Source organism: Herpailurus yagouaroundi, unplaced genomic scaffold (assembly GCF_014898765.1).
Source record: "Herpailurus yagouaroundi ecotype Mexico unplaced genomic scaffold, PumYag 185, whole genome shotgun sequence".
Classification (NCBI taxonomy): Eukaryota; Metazoa; Chordata; class Mammalia; order Carnivora; family Felidae; genus Herpailurus; species Herpailurus yagouaroundi.
The window spans coordinates 19,293,028-19,313,733 of record NW_024412416.1 but is presented as its reverse complement, the minus strand read 5'-3'; the positions used below and the strand labels follow the sequence as shown (position 1 = coordinate 19,313,733).

Here is a 20,706-nt window from a genome sequence, read left to right as displayed (position 1 = left end):
TGATGTAAGAATCTAAGAATTGCAGACCGATACTTAGGGTTCTGGAACCGTGTGATCCGCCTTGAAACAAGCAACGTTTTCTGAATCTTGGCAAAGGGGGAAGAAATGAGGTCATTTGCTCTTCTTTTTCCTCTGCATGTCTTCAGGCAGAGACACACAACCTCAAGTTCACACAACTGAAATTGATTCCAGCTGATTCGCCTCAATGCTGGGACTGCCATCTGCCTTCCAAATCCCAAAGCAGGCGTACACCAAAGAGGCAAAACCCAGGATCGGGGCTCCTCGGTGGCTCGCAGAGTTGTGAGTTGGTGTACTTAACGGGTAGGGGTTGGAGGGGAGCCCAATGCGGGATTACAACGTGGCCTCTGAAGAGTTAAAAGCAAAAGCCACAGACACATCCGTGCAGGAGATAATGCTTAACAGAATCGAATGCCGGCAGCCTCTCCCCTTTGCCCTAAGACAGAAACGCTGAGATCTTCAGTCTGAGCAAGGGCTGACTTTCCCGGGAGCCGGGCTCCTCTGTGGCCGGGTTTTTAGTGTGTGGCTCAGTCTGCACCCTGCTGCTCTGTGGTTGTCACCTTCACAGCCTCTTTTCCTGTATGGAAATGTCCAAGCGCGTAGCTCAAGCTTCTTCAGTGCAGTACAACCTTGGCTGGACGACAATATGGCTCTTTGTTTTTATGAGCGATATCCTGATTATTAAAGCAAGGAGCTCCATGACTCTGTGTAACCGCAAACATCCCAAGAATGCCTGGGCTCTGCCACCATGGCCCCTGGGCCACCGAAACCCGCCTCCCGCCTCCGTTCTCGATGCTTCTGTGACCCGTGTTCAAGGCATTCCCTATGGACAGCTTGCGGCTAAACATTCAAGATACTCAAGAATATTAGAATTTTGAGCTTTACTAGGAGTGTTCTTCCATGAGACACACACATTTTGTTAACTGGGCCAAAAAAAAAAAAATGCATTGTGAACATGAGACAAGGAAAGATTTTGACGTTAATGAAAAGGTCTTGGATGTAAAACTTTAATTAAACAACCTTTGATTCAATTCCATTTTAAGTAAAACGATTCTATTTTGATGATTAGATTTGAACTCATCACTTTAGTAGTTCTACACATATTCGGAAATGAGGACCGGCCACATTTTAAATCCTGTGCCTTCAAATAAAATCAAAGACTACCCCCTCTTCCATTTTTAAGAACTCCCATATTTTTCATAAATGTTATTATCATTTTCACTCGCAAAAATACAGTCCAGGTGAGGCTAGATAACTTGCCCAACAGGGAAGGAGAAAGAAAACACTAATTGAGGGGCTACGGATCATACAAGCAGTGGATCACATTTGGTGTGGTGCTAAGTGCTCTGCAAACACACTCATGATGCCTCTGTTACCGATGAGGACTAGCGTGTGGAGGGACCAGGATTCGAATCCAGCTCCTTCTGACTGCAAAGCCCACCTTCATGACACTGTCACTCACTTTTTCCTATAAATCACACATATCAGAGATATCAAGAAGATATCAAAGAGATATTAATAACTTATCAAGAAGACTCTAGAAGAGGGAATTAAGACAGCAGACTGAACCCTGATATAGTCATCAACTCCTGCCCCAATTCCTTGGAGATTTTATAAAAAAAAAAAAAATATTACCACCAAACCATATTAGCATCAGAAAACAAAAAGGAGACCTAAGAGGACAGGAGGTCATGGTGTACAAGTTGGAGGTGGTTTGGAGAGTGCTCCCAGGCTGCCAAGGGTGCACAAAGGAAGTAGGAGGGCCACGAAGGTCACCAGCAGGGGACTGCAGGGAGGGAGAAAGCACAGGTAGAGGGAGCCCCAGCCAGCCTGTGCCAGGCAGTGGAGGGGTCCAGGGTTCTGCCTCTTAAAATTTATTTGTTTTATTTTGGAAGAGAGAGGAAGAGCAGGGGAGGAGCAGAGAGAGAGAGACAGAGAGAGAGAGGGAGAGAGAGAGGGGTAAACAGAATCCTAATCTGCACTTTCAGTGTAGAGCCCAACATGGGGCTTGGATTCATGAACTGCAAGATCATGAGATCACGACCTGAGCCAAGATCAAGAGTTGGACGCTTAACTGACCAAGCCACCCAGGCGCCCCCTCCTTCTTTTCCTTTTTAAAGCTACCTCTTATGTGCCAGATGGGAAGTGTGGAACTCCAGGTGGCAGGTGGCACCCAGGAGGCACATGGAGCTCCCCCACCTCCAGAAGACATGCCCCACGTCCACGCCCAGGGAAGCCCACAGCAGCCTCCCTGCCCTTCTCCCCCAGGGCTGGGGTGTCGGATGCTGCATTCACAGACAGCTCCGGGGAGTCCCAGCCACAAAGACCAGCATCCAACGACGCACCCACAAACATTTGAGGAAGATGAACACCATAAGGAGAAGCACCTAGTTTCACCAACCGAGCCAACAAGTAGATGACACGTGAGCAGGAAGAGACCTCCCCACCTCCCACCACCCACCCCCACACGCAGAAAGTAAAGCTGAATTAACTTCCCTGCTTACAGCTGAGGACCCAGGGCCACTGGAGCACACTGACCACCCAGACAGGAGAAGCTGGGGCATATCTCATCGCAGCCCTCCTCGGGCCTCAGTGTCCCCAAGGGGAAGGGCGCAGCTGACAGTGGCAATGCCTGTACAAGGCAGGGTCTTGCCAGATCTGAAAGCCTGCATTGTTTGCTGCACCCTTACATCACTGCTTGGGGTTGGGCACGGGGAGCTATACAAATAATCCAGTTAAGGGCAAACTTTGGACTCTCCCGGTCCCTGATAAAACAACCACCATCCTCATCCAGGAAGAAAGGACGAGTCCACACCTGAGCATCTCAAAGCGAAATCTTGGGCTCTGGCTTTCCCGCATTTCAGGGATCCATCCCTACCCAGAACCTGCATTTATAAAACAAGAGCAAGACCTCAGAATGAACATGACTGGCATCTTGGAGAGACGTAGATGTGGCATCTATAGAAGGATGTGGCATCTATAAACAAGACTTGACTAAAAAGCTGAGAAATTAACACTAGAAGAGTTGCACTGTAAAACACATGAAACAGAGGGCAGGAAAAGAATGGACGGGGCTGGAGGACACACATCTGCGAGACCAACCAGAAGGTGCGGCACCCAGACACAAAGGGTACAGACAAAAAAATTAAGAGACACGGAAGATGATGCTCGAAGCTTTCCAAAACGTGTCTGGTAATTATTCCAGAACTACATACTCAAATATATGAGAAGAATGCTCCCACTGAAAAAAGATGAGTTCTCAGAAGTGAGAGGATACTACTCAACAAGTTGGAAAAGGGAAAAGGGAATTTAGAAAAAAAAAGAAATAGAAAATAGAAAGCAGAGAAATAAAAAAGAACAGGACCCAGAGAGCTGATTCTTTCAAAAGACTCATAAAACAATCTTATTAGAAGATTGATCAACAAAAAATAAGAGGGGCTGGGGGGGGGGTGAGGAGGGGGGAGGGGGAGGGAGAGAGAGGAAATAGTGTCTGCAATGAGAAAGGGGACAAAACTATACAGTAGAGAATTAAATCACGAGATCAGCAGAGGAAGTGGGTTCTTTAAGGAAATGGCAGATGGCAGGAATCAGGCAACAAATTCCAAGCCTGGAATATCTTTTCACATCAGAAAGCAAGACGGTGCTCAACGACTCTTGGGGTCATGGGAAAAGACAGAAGAACCAACCCAAAAGAGGTTCTACTGGCCAAAGATGAATAATTTTAGCATCAAAAATCAAGTAAGTTAAAATTCATGATCTAATAACGATACTAAGAGAACGATCCCTCACTGGTAACCTTCGAAAGATACTACTAGGGAACTGACTCACTTTCAGGAAAAGGGATAAATAAATTAAGGCAAAGAATCACACATTTATTTTGACTTTCCCATCACAGAGGTGATGGGAGAAAATCCTTTTAGAGATGGATTTCAGCCAACAGGTGAAGAAGGAATGATAGACTCGAAATATCACCACTTTGCAATCTTGAAAGAAGTAACTGATCTAAGCAGTGATCCATGACTAATTAAACCATTAGGTGAAGAGCTGAAAAACCATTAGGACCTCTGTAATGGAGTATCAGAGCAACAACACCCAAAATCACTGAAAAATCTAAACACTGAGGAGAGACAATTAGATATCATTTGACTCCCGCAATGATGCAATAGAAAGTATAAACCAACTACCTCGCATTCTTGCCAAAACATCTTACTGAATCTAAGCAAGCCTTTGGATCTATGGAAACACAGAGACAGGAATTTGTGAAGCCACACCCACCAGATGTAATCACCAAGATCTAGACTGTGGGAAACTGCAAATGTGGTTTTATCAACAATTAAATTGCAAGGAAAAAGTAAGTGAGGGAGAAAGGCAGAAATTAAGAACCAAATCACCCAACAGAATGCAGGGACATTGATTCAAAAAACCGGATTCAGACAAAACAGTGATACAGACACATTATGAGACAATCAAGGGACACTGATATCTGATGTTATTAATGAAACATGTTTTCATTTTTTAAAAATGTATGTAAAATATACTGTTTTTTTGTTTTTTTTTTTTTTGTTTTTTTTTTTTTTTTTGGTCTTCTTAACATAGGAAGCCTCGAATTGGGTTCCAAAACAATCTAGAGAGATAGGGAATGGGATATAGAGAGATGGAGGTTTGGCTATGCGTGACAGTTCTGGAAGTTGGAGCTATAGATACAAAGATACTTTTGTAAGGTGTCCAAAAGTGTTCATAATATAGAAAATGAAAAATAACTAAGATGAAAACATAACATTTCAAAATTCTGCCTAAGCTAAAGATTTATGAAAAGAAAAACAGCTGTTTTAAATCGAGGCCAAAAAAAAACTGTGGTTTCTGAGGGGGAAGAAAATCAAGAGGGGGTGCTTTTCTTCCCCTGAGTTTTTTGAAAGAGAAAGGAACTGAAAGACGGAGGGCCAGGGTGGGAGAGAATACTTTTCATTATATTCCCTTTTGTACTTTTTTTTTTTTTTGAGGGAGAAAGCACATGCGTGAGTGGGGGAGCTGGGCAGAGGGAGAGAGAGACAGAGACAGAGACAGAGAGAGAGAGAGAGAGAGAGAATCTTATGCAGACTCCACACTCAGTATAGAGTCTGACCCAGGGCTCAATCCCATGACCTGGGATCATGACCTGAGCCAAAATCAAGAGTCAGACACTCAACCAACTGAGCCATCTAGGCATCCCCCATTTTTGCACTTTTGAACTTTATATCAAATATATGATTTATCTGTGACAAATGAGTAAAATCATTTAAAAATATTTTTGAATCTCAAAGCTACTATGAACTTTATGCTAACATGCTTGAAAATCTAGAGTAAACGGACGGCTATCTAGAAAAACGTATTGCCAAATTTACCTGAAGATGAAATGGAAATTTTAAATAAACCTGTAACCTTTGTTTAGTTTTTTAGATGTTGACTTATTTATTTTTGAGAGAGAGAGAGACATGCCTGCATGTGAATGGGGGAGGGGCAGAGAGGGAAGGAGAGAGAGAATCCCACGCCGGTTCCACAGTCAGCATGGAGTGCGATGCGGGGCTCAATCCCATGACCACGAGATACAACTTCGAGATCACGACCTGAGCTGATATCAATAGTCAGAGGCTTCCTGACTGAGCCACCCAGCGTCCCAACATGTAACCTTTAAAGAAATGGAATCAATGGTAAAACATCTGCCCATAAAAAAGTACCAGGCAGTGATAGTTTTATAGGCAAAAGGTTTTACCCCGCTTCTTTGAAAACACAGCTCTTACGCTGTACAAACTTAATGTTGGTTGAAAGAGCAAGTTAGCAAAAGACTGGCACAGTATGAAAATACTTACTTAAAAAATTTAAATACAGAAACCATTCTGCGAGGAGCAGCATTGCCAAACACGACTCTGGTTAGCAGCCCCTCCCTGCAGCCATTCCACAAACACAGACAACAAGCCAGTTGAGGGGTGCCCCCTTCTCTCAGCTAAACGGTTGGCACCCATGCTCAGTTTCCTGTGGGTTCAGGGGCTGAGGCATTGTGACGTGCCATAGTTCCGTCCCATGGCTCGAAGCTGCACAGCCAGCATCACACCTAGCACACCACTGACAGGCTAGCCTTCTGAGAAGGCAGGTCCATGCTAGACCCTCTGCTGGACTGGAACCCACCTCTTTGAAGGCCTGGCATGCCTCCCTAGGAGAGGATGAGAGCCTGGGGACCACATGCAGTCCACCTTGCAAAGCTAGGCTTTGTGATTTCCTTTCCCCTCAGTGAAGCCTCTTCCTTAACCCAGGCAGATGATGTTGTGGAATTTATGGTGACCCAGGTGGCAGCCCAGAGGGGACTCATCTGGCAGGACAGAAATAACACTACATACTTATGGATATATCTATATCTATCTATATCAATATCTATATATACCTATATAGCAATGTTATAAAACATGGCAAAGGGTTTGAATTATTTTCAAAATAATGGCTACCTTTGGGGGCTGATGGGAGGGCAGAAATCAGGGAGAGGCCCAAAGTGGGGGGCTCTAACTACACCTGTCATGTTATACATCTGATGCCTCTTTCTTTTCCTCCTCACTTGTAATCCATTATCAAGTTCTGTGGTGTGTTAAAGATGGCCACAAACTTTTTGCTTTTCCTCCCTTTAAGCCGTGGAATCTCTCCCATCCTGTCCAGAACCCGGACTGGCCTTTTCACCTGTTTGAACCAACAGGGGGCAGCAGAAGTGATGAAGAGACAGCACCGGGCCTAACCTTCCGGGAGGCCTGAGAGCTTGTGCTTCTCAACGCCCTCAATCCACCTGCCATGCTGGAAGGAAGCTCAGGCCAAGCAGCTGGATGATGACAAAGCACGTGGAGGGGGAGAAGTCATGAGGAGGAGCACTGAGGCGTCAGTCGTGGGAAGGCTGCCCCAAGAGCCACCCAGCTGTGCCCTGCGGGTTCCCGGCCCACAGAAGCCATAAATTGCTGTTGTTTTAAGCCAGTGAATTATGAGTGGCTTGCTGTGTAACAGTAAATACTTAAACAGGTCGTGATAGCTTTTGCTTGGGAACAGATCCCAGGTCCAGCCTCTTCTTCCTGCTCCTGCTCCTGCCCCACCCACCTGGGTCATGCTCCGCCCCCCCCCCCCCCCCATCCCCTAGTTCCCAAATCCAACCGCGCCGCCCCTAGGCAGCTCTAATTACTCTCTGAATAAAATCTGAGCCCCTGGCCTGGCCTGCCAGGAAGGCCCACCTCTCCAGTCCCACCTGACATTTCTAGCACTCTGCTCCAGGCACACAGGCCATCTTGTGGCTGCTCCAATTTGCCCAGCTCAGCCCCTCTTCACAGATTGTGCACTGGCAGGTATCCTTGCCAGGAGGGCCCTTTCCCCAGCCCTTTATGGGACTGACTTCCTCCCTCCATTCACCTGATTCTGAGTAGGTGCCACATCTCTCTAGATGTCTTCCCTGACATCTGATCTAAAGATGTGTCCTCTGCCCATCACCCCCCATCCCCTGCACACTGGTTAATTTTCATTCCTGACAGTGGTGCATACAGTCTATTTATCCCCCCACCCCGCCCCCGGAAAAAGAAGTATTAGGAGGACATTTTCCCACCTTCCCAGTGCTCAGTTTGTAGAGGGTTCTGATACAGTGTGGAGTGAATGAAGGAGTGAATGAAGGAGCATGGGAAGGAGAGCTGGGCACCTCATGCTATATTATTTTCAGTATATTTCAAAATCTCTCTTCTTCCCAGTCTTCCAGTGACCCCTTCCTTCCTGGTCAACCAAAGCAGACCTGAAATTCAAAGTCACCTCCTCAGAGATGTCTTACCAAATAACAATTAAAAATAGCCACACAGTTTCTTGAGTACCTCCTGTTGCTGTAATGCTATCTTCATCAAGGATCACTCTCTGATTTTTCCTGTTCTTTGTTGTCTGTTTTTCCTGCTAGAATTACAAGCTCCAGGAGTGCAGAGGCCACACCCCTGCTATGTCCTAAGAATCTAGAACAGTGTCCACCACAGAAAGATGCTTGATACCTATTCACAAAATAATGCTGAATTAGTACAACAAACAGGAAGTCAGGATTTAGAAGACACACAGATAACAAAGGACATTAAAAAGAGCTCCCCAAGGGGCTCCTGGGTGGCTCAGTCAGTTAAGCATCCGACTTTGGCTCAGGTCATGATCTCACAGTTCAAATTATTGGTTTATCTAGAATTCATTTTAAAAAATTTATTTGAATAAATTTGATAGAAGAGATCAATTTAAAAATTAGCTGAGAAAGTAATACGATGGACATTGAAATAAAATAAAATAAATGCCAGTTACGATCCTCAGGAGAATTCAAGAAGACACCTCAGACATAAGGAACAGAATGCTATGAAAGAAACCGCCAAGAATAGGAAAGAGGTTTTCGGAAATCACAAATGGATGCCAAAATGAAGCTTTCAGTACAGGAGATGGAAGATGAAGTCAAGAACATCTCTAAAATTTTCTGGGGCATCTGGGTGGCTCAGCTGGTTGAGTGTCTGACTTCGGCTCAGGTCATGATCTCACGGTCCATGAGTTCGAGCCCCACATTGGGCTCTGTGCTGACAGCTCAGAGCCTGGAGCCTGCTTTGGATTTTGTGTCTCCCTCTCTCTTTGCCCTTCCCCTGCTCACACTCTCTCTCTCTCTTAAAAATAAATAAACATTGGGGCGCCTGGGTGGCGCAGTCGGTTAGGTGTCCGACTTCAGCCAGGTCACGGTCTCGCGGTCCATGAGTTCGAGCCCCGCGTCGGGCTCTGGGCTGATGGCTCAGAGCCTGGAGCCTGTTTCCGATTCTGTGTCTCCCTCTCTCTCTCTGCCCCTCCCCTGTTCATGCTCTGTCTCTCTCTGTCCCAAAAATAAATAAACGTTGAAAAAAAAAATTAAAAAAAAAATAAATAAACATTAAAAAATTTTAAAAAACATGTCTACAATTTTCAGAAGAAGAAGAAAAATCAGAAAATGTGAGAGAAAAGATAAGCAACATCTATTGTAACTAAAAGGAGTTCCAGAAGAACAAACAAAACCAAACCTCAAAGACAAAAAGCAGAGGAGGAAGATATTATCAAAGAGAATACAAGGAATTTTCCAGGCCTAAACAGTTGGCCTACGCAGTGCCAAGCAGCATGAATGAAAAAAAGACCCTCACCCACATCTTGTGGTGACGAGATTTCGGAAGACCAAGCATTCAGAAGATTCTAAAAGCTGCCACAGAGGAGGGGGGGGGGGGAAGAAAACAAAAGTCATCCACAAAGCAAGGAGAATCAAACTGCATTAGAGGACGATAGAGCGGGCTCTTCCAAGTTCTGAAGGCAGACAATTTCCAGCTGGGACCCAGGGAGGGCAAAGTGAACCTGCTTCCAGGAATGCCCAGTCTCTTGTGTGCGCCTGCATAAGCCTGTGCTAGGAGTCTTCTGGATGATGTGCTTCATATAAACAAGGGGCCAAAGACTTCTGAGTAGGAGTCAGATATGGGGGGTGGAAGTAAAAAGAAGAGAACAGGTGCTCACCCCTTGGGCCCCACGGGGCAAGGATGACACTGAGTCCCTGGGCCAAATCGCAGTAATGGGAACATATCACTGAACACCACAAATGCAACCCAAAGGTGCGTCAACACTGATAGAATCAGTATGGGTGAAGCAGCTGGGAGACGTGGCACAGAAGTGAAGGAAATCATTTATCACGGCAGGCAGGCCACGGACGCTGGCTCAGCCGATGGAGCAGATGTGCAGGCATATATTCCCTATGTAGAGAAATGGTAATGACCTAAGGAACTGGAATTAGAAACAGGAAATAGACGCCCTTCTGGGAGTTGACACTGGCGCTTTGCCTTAATGTCTGTTCTGTGTCACTCGCTTCTTTACCCAGGGGTGTGTATTACTTCGATAATTTTTTTTTTAATTTTTTTTTTCAACGTTTATTTATTTTTTGGGACAGAGAGAGACAGAGCATGAATGGGGGAGGGGCAGAGAGAGAGGGAGACACAGAATCGGAAACAGGCTCCAGGCTGCGAGCCATCAGCCCAGAGCCTGACGCGGGGCTCGAACTCCCGGACCGCGAGATCGTGACCTGGCTGAAGTCGGACGCTTAACCGACTGCGCCACCCAGGCGCCCCACTTCGATAATTTTTAATGTGCTTATTCTTTGATCTTGCAATTCTGCTGGGTCACAGGCAGTAATAACTCTTACGATAACAAGCAAAATGCAGAAATAATCTAAGGACACTTTAATGGAAGACTGATTACATCGATTTTATTCTAGTCATGCTATGCACGAGCACATGAAAAAGACTCCAAGACAACTCAAGGAAAAAACGTTGCACAACACATGTACTATTGAATATCATGCATGTAAAACCAGAAACACATACAAAAGAATGGCGTGTGTGTGTGTGTGTGCGTGTGCCCGTGCATGTGCACAAGTGTGGGGGAGGCTGGGAAGGAAACACACTCAGTTAACAGTGATCACTTGGAAAAGACGGAAAAGGAACCAAAAAGTACAGTGGCTTTATCTGTATTGTATGAATGTTCTATGAGAAATGTGTGTAATTATACACAAAAACCTTTTTCTTAACTTTGGGGTGCTTCCTGCCCACTGTGGGGCAAGGGCTCTCTGCTTGCTTTTTGCTTTTGAACCCAGAGGTGCTGGTGATGTCTGCAGGAAGACATGGACAACTGCCCACCGGAGCCTTTCGATCTTGACCGCCAGGCTGAGGTGGAATTGCGTGAGGGCCCTGTCCTGGCCTTCCTCCGCAGGAAGCCACCTGAGGTCACCTGCCAGTGTTTAAGCGCTCATCTCAAGTCCAAAATATGCTACTAAAAGGAACTTTCCAGTGTCAATTCTTGTCCTTTTGTTTTCAAATTCCAATCTCAAATTTACATCATCACATTGGTTCTTGTTTTTTTTTTTTTTAATTTATTCATTTTGTGAGAGAGAGAGAGTGAGCAGGGAAGAGGCAGAGAAAGAGGGAAAGAGAGAGAATCCCAAGTGCAGAACTTGACGTGGGGCTCAAACTCACACACTGTGAGATCAAGACCTGAGGTGAAATCAAGAGTCGGACATTTAACTGACTGAGCCACCCTGGCACCCTATCACATGGTTCTGTATCCAAAATAATGCACTACAATTTTTCAATACTTTTAAATATCTCTAAAAAAAAATAAAAATAAAAAAATAAATATCTCTAAGTCTCTGATAAATTCAAGATGGCAAAATTAAGTTATTTTTGTTCTTGGTTCTCTTGAAACCACCAGGTGGACGATTTTCAATCAACACCTAGGGACGTGTCCTGGCCACTGGATGTTGGATGGTGGTAGGTGGGATAAAGACTGCTAAGCACAACCCCAGTAAGAATGAGCAAAATTAAGTATAATCCTAAGAAGTTATTTACAGTTGAAAATATAATTTCTAACAAGTGTATGATTTCTTTTTTTACATAAATTCTTTTTTTAAGTATTATTTATTTATTTTGAGAGAGAACAGAGAAAGCGAGTGGGGGAGGGGCAAAGAGAAGGAGGGAGGCAGAGAACCCCAGCAGGCTCCGTGCTGTCAGCCTGGAGCCTGACGTGGGGCTTGAACTCACAAACCATGAGATCATGACCTGAGCTGAAATCAAGAGTCAGATGCTGAACTGACTGAGCCACCCAGGCGTCTCTGCTAATGTATGATTTCTTCTATAACATCAGGGTTATGGGCTCAGGATGCTTGAGATGCGTGTTACTGGTTTTTTTGTTTTTTTTTTTTTTCCTTCTCTCTTCATGATGAATGCCAATATACAACAAGATGTTTAAGTGGAATCTGGACAAACTAAACACAAGGGAGGCCAGGATGGTAAAGGACTTCCAAAGAATATTGGAAGCCCCCTATTTTCATTCATCAGGGTTCCTGAAAATGTGTGTGAAATCCATACACTAAAGTTTGGACTTATATCTTATTGCAGACAGAGGGGTCTATTCCCAGAGAATTAAAGAATTTCATAAAAATCCCTAATTATGGCTGCTTCAAGGTCTGACTCATGTGGACCAGGAAACCAGACAGGTGGAAGAAAATCCTTATTCCTCTGTACTGGGACCTGGCAATGTCTACACAGATACTTTCCTGCTCACAGGCCACTGATGGCGCCATAGGGGCCCAGGTGCAGGGCTGGGAAAAAAAAACCCTCTCTTGGCCACTGAATGCATGCCAAGTGGGTCTTGGCTGGTCCCCAGTGAACACAAAGGCTTTCAGGTGGGACCACCCTGCCCATCTCTCATAAAGGGAACCGAGTAAAGACCAATGTCGGGTAGGGGAAGATGGGCAGTGGGTAGGGGCCGAGGCCCTGGGTGACCTTCAGGCTCTTGCCACCTAGAGTGGGTGCTCCCAAGAGCCGCCATGACAAGATGCAGGGAGTGGGTGGGAGGCAGTTCTTTCCTTGGGCCCAGGTGGCCAAGGCCTAATGTTGGTGCACAGACCAAGGAGCAAAATCCCAGTGATAACCAAGTGGAAGGCTTCTTGCTCTTGAAGGCTGCGGGATGGTTTACTCAGCCTAAAAAAGGAATCCGCAGGGAGTGAGGACAAGACATCTGCTTTTCATTATTTCAAGAAAGGGGTTAAGGGATTCTTATCAGCCAAGGTGGGTGGAGCTGGATGCAAGGAAGGCAGGACTGGTCCCACCACATAAACTTCCGAACAGAGTTGCCCATAGAACGGCTGGCATTATTTGAGCAGTAGTCAGTTTCCCATTGCTAGAGGTAAGCAAGTGTATTCTGGACAAATAATCAGAAGACGTAAGCCACAGACGGAGGTTAATGTTAAAAACCCCCATCAAATCCAGAGCTTTCTGCAGTGGGGCAGGGCTTTGTGGGCATGAAGCACAGCTGTGTCAACTGCTACCCGCGTGGACGGATGCCCACAGCCGTTTCTCCCACCCCCAGGGCCACGGCTTGGCCTCCCTTCCCTTCACCTCACTGAGTAAGGGATTCCTTACTGGATGCTGGCTGTGGTCCCTGGAAGGCCCAGTGCTGCCCCTGAGGCCAGGCTGAGGTTGGGACATCCCCCTGGACCTCGGTCTCCTTCCAAGCAAAGTCCTGTCCGCCCTCCTGGCTCCCATGGTATGCACACAGCCTGGCAGACGCCAGCAGGACACCGCCTCCAGGCACATGGGCTGGCAGTTCCACTCCGGAAGGCACACGTCAGTGTGGACCTGTCCCCTGTAGGATCTCTTCCAGCGGCCCGCCAAGAAAGCACACTACCACCGGAGTGGCACTTCCTATTTCAGCCTGTTTCCTTGTTCTATTTCTGGAAGGCAAGAAGGGAGCCCCTACTCGAGCAAACCCCTTGGCTCTTAGGAAGCTATTTTTAATACAGATTTGAAAAAGGCAAAAGGAAAAGAGAAGGACGCTAAAAGCGGCTATGTAAAAACCTGGGATTTGAAGAGCTTCTGGAATGTTCCTTCTCCTCCTTTGGTCCATGCTGGTTCAGTGGAGGACAGTGCTCTGAGACGCAGGCAGCTGAAGTCAGGACTGCTCACAGAGCTCTGGGGTATGTGAGCCACCGCCAGTGACGTCTGCCCAAGCCCCCCTCACCCTCCACGATCCAGAAAAGGCTCACCAAGAGTTCTTGGCTTGAATTATCTAGAAGTTTGTTCACCTCTCAACTTTCCAGGGAGCCTCACCTCAGCTGGCAGTACAGGTTTTTCCACTCTGACTGGTGTCAGACGCGGAAGAATGCATAATGATGTGTTTGTTCACATAGATGGCCCCACAGCCCCAGCCCAGTATCTCACTGACCCTCGATCTATCCATACACACTCTACACTCCTCCACACTTTCTAAATGTTCCTCTTGAACCTCAGGCAAGCTGACTGCTGACAGCGCTAATAAGATTGCAACAAGCCTTCCTGGGACACAGCTGTGCTGAGCAAACACAGGACAGGCACAGGCAGAACCCCCTGGGACCACTGGGCAACTGGTGAAGTACTTGCACCTTCCTGGGCTTTGGAAGGGCTAGCCATTCTAAACAGGCACAAGGTGAGGTATACAACCCGTACAGGTAAGGGCATGAAAAACACACCTCGTACACATCTGCAAACACACACAAAATGCCTCAGCACCCCAAACCCGAAAGTAAAACGTGAGTTCTTTCCTGATTTTTGTTAATGTTTGGATCTTTTTCTAAACTATGTTTGGAGGCATCATAATAACTTTATCATTTCCAAAGTATGTTATTCTTCAACCATTTTTTTTTAAGTTTATTTTGGAGAGACAGAGAGGGAGAGAGCGTACGAGCAGGGGAGGGGCAGAGAGAGAGGGAGAGAGAGAGGGAGAGAGGGAGAGGGAGAGAGGGAGAGGGAGAGAGGGAGAGAGGGAGAGAGGGAGAGAGAGAGAGAGAGAGAGAGAGAGAGAGAGAGAGAGAATCCCAAGAAGGCTCTGTACCATCAGCACGGAACCTGATGCCGGGCTCAAACTCACGAGCTGTGAGATCATGACCTGAGCTGAAATCAAGAATCGGATGCTTAAGTGATTGAGCTACCCAGGCACCCCTCTTCCAAGCATTTTTAAAAGAGAGAGCTTCTGGAGTGAAAGCAAGCTGCTCCTACATTGACTATAATCAGAGTCTCATTGGTTTGCTTCCTGGCAATTTTCCTTAGGTGGATTGGAGTGGGGGTGGGGAAGCAGGGCTCCCTGTGATCCCAGAAGGTCTGGGAGAAGGTGGGCAGGACAGAGCCAGCCCATTTGCTGGGGGAACAACCCAGATGGCGGGTACAGCTTCGGGCTCATGGAGTCAAATATGCCATTTGTTCCAGAAAGAAATTAGGAGGAAAGAGGCCAGCTGACATGGATTTGACCTTGAACGTGAGCGCTGAGGTGTGCCAGTTAGATCCTAATCGCAACACATTGGTATTTAAAAAGTCAACACTTTTAAAAATAAATTGCAGTGTTATTCTTCTGGTTGCAAACATAATACGAAAAACAAACAAACAAACAAGGAGCAAACAGAAAAAGGAACACAAGTTCAGTGCAGAAAACATAAACCCTGCAGGTGAGCACAGAGCAGTGGCTGTAATCTCCATGTGACTGTGCTACCCTTTGAGTGTCACCTGCCCTCAGGCTGTGGTCTTGGTGTGTGTATTTGCATTTTGTGAAAATAAAATCCAACACGCGATATTTTTAAACTGGGCCTGCAGAGCTCTGGGGTCAAGGTGAAGACCCACAGGTGGGATTCACCAAGCCCACCCCTCACTACTGCCCATCAAAGCAACTCCACTGTTAGCTGTTACATAGGCTCCAGGTAGGAGTTCAGGGGAGGAAGGCACTCTGCTGGCTGCTTAAATAAATAAATAAATAAATAAATAAATAAATAAATAAGAATATATACATATAAGGTACATTTGATTTTCCAAACGACTGAAGCCCGCCAACTCCCATCGTGGCAGATGGAACAGTGGACACCAATTTTTCATGTCTGTCTGCATCCACAGCCTGGCCATGGCCTCCTCACGGATGGAGCTCTTGATTTGGGCTCTCCCCTGTGACTTGCTTTGGCCAAGGGCAACAGCATGCCATTCTGAGCCAAGGCCTTAAGAGACCTGGCATGCTTCTGCTTTCTCCACTTGCATCTCTGCCATTGGTAGGGAAAGAGCGTCCCCTGGTCTCAGAAGAACAGGAGTCACGTGAAGCAGAGCTTCAGACAGCTCCGTGTAATAGAGCCCCCTCCCCAGCCACCTGCTGGTGTGGAGGCCAGAAATAAACTGTCATTGGTGCATCCCACTGAGATCCTGTGTCTGCCTGAATCAGGGTTCGGAGAAGTTGAGCCACTCAGTGGAGGTCACCCAGCACGAAGAATTGAATGCAGTCCCGATTAACCCCACAGGCAGGCCCTTAAGCTCCCCACCCTTCCCCCAACCCCAACCTTACATTGTGTGAATCCCATTGTGTGTCTGCCCACTGCTTCCCTCTCAGTGAAAAGAAAAGGAACACAGTCATGGGGCGCATGGGTGGCTTAAGTTGGTTGGTTAAGTGTCCAACTCTTGATCTTGGCTCAGGTCATAATCTCACAGTCTGTGAGATCGAGCCCCACGTCAGGCTCTGCGCTGACAGTGTGGAGCCTGCTTAAGATTCTCTCTCTCCCTCTCTCTGCCTCTCGCCTGCTTGTGTGCGCACACTCTCTCTCTCTATCTCAAAATAAATAAATATATAAACTTAAAAAAAGAAAACACCGTCAGAAGCAACCTGTGGGTTTCAAACAAGACAGTCACAGAAGTCCTCGTCACTCTAGCGAACATGCAATTAGCAGGGCCTCTGGTAATAGATTTAACATCAGAGCCACAGGTAACAGATTTAACATTCCCAGTGCCTGTGGGATCCTGTGGAGGTCCCCATGGTGATGCTGTTCTGTGGAGGGGACAGGCAAGGAGTGGGGGGGTGTCCTCCTCTGCCCTCATTCTTCCACTGCTCTCACGGGGGTTCAATGGTGGCTATAGGAGGCCAGAAGGTGCCTGACGTCTGGCCACCAAGTAAGCAGCCCATTGCCAGCAGGAAGGGAGTGCTGAAAGTCGTCCCTGAGGGTCCCAAGGCGGGACTCCCACCCTCAGCTCCTCTGCAACCACCTGTGGTACCTTTCTACCTTGGGAGTGCGGGCATAAATTTGCACTTCTTCATTGAGTCCTTAGGAGAATTCAATTACTATTATAATTCCTTAACAGAGAAAATAATTGCCATAATGCTGAGCCATAGGACAGAATTGTCCCATGCATTTCAGGCCACTTTCTTCTTATCTTCTTCAACTCTGTGGTTTATGTGTTTTGTCCTCACGTAAACACCTCCCTTAGCATCAGGGATTCACAAGACATCACCTCCCCTGGGGAACCCCTCCCTCCAACCCCCAGCACCCAGAGCAGTCCCCAGTGGGGGCTGCTTGACTCCCATAAGCTCCTGTACCCTTGTGTGTGTCCTATGGTTCATTCAGAGCAGGGTGGTGGCGAATCCTGAGATTCCACTGGGGAAAGAGGCCCCTGGAGCAGAAAAGACTTTTCTGAGCCTGCTTCTTCTAAGCTAGTGGGGAACCCTTCTATGGGAGAAGGGTAAAGTCCAGACAGACCTCGAAGAGAATAAAAAATGGGGGCTGGGTAGTTTCAGTGCTTGGCCTCTCAGTGCACATGAACAGTTTCTGGTTATCTGTCTTATCTCAGGCCTGGAGGCAGGGCTGGATCCATGTCTGTTCAGAGTCCACTGGCCGAGGTCCCCAGGATCCGTAAGAATCAGTGGGGTTAGGGTGGACACCTCAGAAAGTATCATCTCAGCCTTGCACTTGGCGGGTAGACCAGAACATCAGCATGACCTGGGAGCCTATTAGAAACACAGGCTCTGGGGGCCCCCAGACCTACCCAGTGGGCATCCGCAGGTCACCAAGATCGCCTGGGAATTCAAGTATATACTACAATTTGGGAAGTGCTGCTCTACGGACCCAACCCATTTAGACCCATTGATTCTCAGTCCCAGCTGCACATTAGAATCATGAAGAGGGGGTGGAACACTTTTTTTAAATGCTTATGCCTAGGGGCTTCCTGGCCAATGGTAGTTTAGACATCCCAGTGTTTCTGAGGGCGAGGGTAGAGAGCCACTCATTTAGGTCATCAACTCTTGACCAGGAAGGGGACTGGGCAGATCCCCTCTAGGGTTTTTTCAGATGCCACAGTCACCCACCCAGTAAACCCCAATGTCCCTTGCAAAGAGGAGAGATAGGTAGAATAATGGAGCTGGAAAGTAGAGGTGCTACCCAAACAGCGGGTATTATGTTCTTCCACAGGTCACCTTTCTAACAAGCAGCCAAAAAGAGAGAAAAAAAAAAGACATACGTCGTTAAGAGAGAAATAACTTTTCAAAGGATGCAAATTGAACATTCTGGGAACATTTAGTGCTGGGCAATGTCAAGAAACAAATTATTTTCCCATTTCATAATCTGATTTATGCACAAAGAAATCTTCCAGGAACATCACCCTAGTTAGCTTTTGGGCATTTTCAATGAAGAAAAACACTCGAGTAACTGGACAATATCTGCTGAGCCAGGTGCACTGTTGGATCGCTAACTTGATGAAGGGTACAAACACCCTGGCCCTCTCAAACCCAACATATGGGCCCTCTCATATCCTACACAATGGCCTAGATTTTAAGGGCGAGAAATTCTAGAGTTAAGACACGGTTCAAACAGCAGTTCTGCCACTTATAAATTGTTGACCTTCACCACGTATCTACACATCTCTTTACTCTCAAGTTCCTCAGCTATAAAATGGGGGTAAATATCCATTTTATAGGTCATTGTGAGAATTCAACAACCTAAAACACTGAATCTAGTGCCTGGTATGTACTAGGGACTTAACAAATATTTATTGTTAACAACAGTATCTCTGCCTATCAGATAAAGGGTTAGCATCCAAAATCTATAAAGAACTTATCAAACACAACATCCAAAAAACAAATAATCCAGTGAAGAAATGGGCAAAAGACATGAATAGACACTTTTCCAAAGACATCCAGATGGCTAACAGACACATGAAAAAATGCTCAACATCACCCATCTTCAGGGAAATACAAATCAAAACCACAATGAGATAGCACCTCACACCTGTCACAATGGCTAAAATTAACAACTCAGGCAACAACAGATGTTGGCGAAGATGTGGAGAAAAAGGAACTCTTTTGCATTGCTGGTGGGATTGCAAACTGGTGCAGCCACTCTGGAAAACAGTATGGAGGTCCCCCAAGAAATTAAAAGTAGAATTACCCTATGACCCAGCAATTGCACTACTAGGTATTTATCCAAGGGATACAGGAATGCTGATTCTAAGGGGCACATGCATCCCATTGTTCATAGCAGCACTATTGACAATAGCCTAAGTATGGAAAGAGCCCAAATGTCCATCGATGGATGAATGGATAAAGAAGATGTGGTATATACATACAATGGAATATGACTCAGCAATAAAAAAGAATGAAATCTTGCCATTTGCAACAACGTGGATGGAACTAGACTGTCTTATGCTAAGCGAAATAAGTCAGTCAGAGAAAGACAAATATCATATGACTTCACTCATATGTGGAATTTAAGATACAAAACAGATGAACAAAAGGGAAGGAGAGCAAAAATAATATAAAAACAGAAAGGGCACCAACCGTAAGAGATTCTTAAATACACAGAACAAACTGAGAGTTGCTGGTGGGGTACTGGGTGGGGGATGGACTAAATGGGTGATGGGCATTAAGGAGGACACTTGCTGGGATGAGCACTGGGTGTTATATGTAAGTGTTCAGGGTTCTACTCCTGAAACCATTATTATACTATATATTCACTAACTTGGATTTAAATTAAAAAAAATACTGATTAGGAAATGAAAAAAAAAATAAAATTAAAAAAAAAGAATAAAAAAAAAACCTCAGCAGTGTCACTGCCATCCTCTTAACTTGTGTTAATAGTGTTAAAAGTGGTAAAACACATAGGGACGCCTGGGTGGCTCAGTCAGTTGAGTGTCCAACTCTTGATTTCAGCTCAGGTCAGGATCTCACGGTTCGTGGGATAGAGCCCTGTGTCGGGCTCTGTGCTGACAGTGTGATGCCAGCTTGGGACTCTCTGTCTCCCTCTCTCTCTGCCCTTTCGCCACTCACATTCTCTTTCTCTCTCTAAAAATAAATAAATAAATAAATAAATAAATAAATAAATAAATAAATAAAACATTAAAAATTTTTAAAAAGTGGTGTAACTAACTCTAGTGGAAATCTGGCCATACGTATAAAGAGGCTTAAAAGTGTTCAAACCTAATAATCTCCCTACAAATCTACTTTATGGAAATAGTCTTAAAACTAAGTGTAAAAACAGGAGGGGATGTTTTTGGTAAGATTCAGCAACTAGAAGCAACCTATATATCCCCACACACCTCACAGGAGAGTGAGGACTAGGTCAATCATTTTACACAGTGTTCCCACGTAAGATGTTTCACCAGATCATACGAGCTAGGTGACTGGTGAACTTAGGAGGAAAAAAGTAGGATAGTAAACTATACACTACAAAATTAAAACAAAATCCCTGAAGCCCAGAAGGAAGCAGACTAGAAGAGAACATCTCAAGACAGTAGCAGTGCTTGTGTTTAGGGCAGTGGCACTCTGGGCAATATTTTTTTTTTCCTACTTCTCTCTTTTTTAATAAATATGCATCATTTTTATCATGAAACCAAATCCCCATCAAAAAACCTTTAACCAACATGAAGTAATGCCCTGATTCTTAGGATCCTTGACTCCATAATAAATTTTGGCCCACAGCCCCTAACGTTTAGAATTTAAGTGAGAATCCCACGATAAGTTTTATAATGAGACTTTCAACCCTCGGGTTGAACACCCCTAGTTCTAGACTCCCCACAGGACAGGAACTGCAGGTTGTGCCCAGCATGTGAGACTGGCCCTGCTCTTACCATTATGGGTCTCCATGGCACGTTCTGGACACACAGCTGAGCCCTCTGGACCCACACACCAGTACATGCTGGGCGGTCGCCGAGACATGCCAGCCATCAACCCTCGGTGGCTATTCTCCAAGTCAGTTTTGGCCAGGGTCACCGCCGCCACCGCTGCCCGGAGGGTGGACTGAGGCACAGACACGCCGTCATGGCTGAGCAGAAAGCAGTCTCGTTCTGGTGGTGAAAAACA

General features: G+C 45.9%; 1 protein-coding gene across 2 annotated transcripts in view; it reads right to left on the bottom strand.

Moving 5' to 3' along the window:
• LRRK1 (leucine rich repeat kinase 1) overlaps positions 1 to 20,706 on the bottom strand; it is a 127,606-nt gene extending 106,900 nt beyond the window's left edge. The window contains exon 1 of one of the 2 annotated variants that reach the window (XM_040493807.1): positions 20,475 to 20,706. In XM_040493807.1, the coding sequence (XP_040349741.1) occupies positions 20,475 to 20,571 (97 nt within the window). In that variant the 5' untranslated portion in view covers positions 20,572 to 20,706. Of the gene's footprint in view, positions 1 to 13,436; positions 13,676 to 20,474 lie in introns of those variants that run through there. The other variant, XM_040493808.1, reaches the window with a different exon arrangement.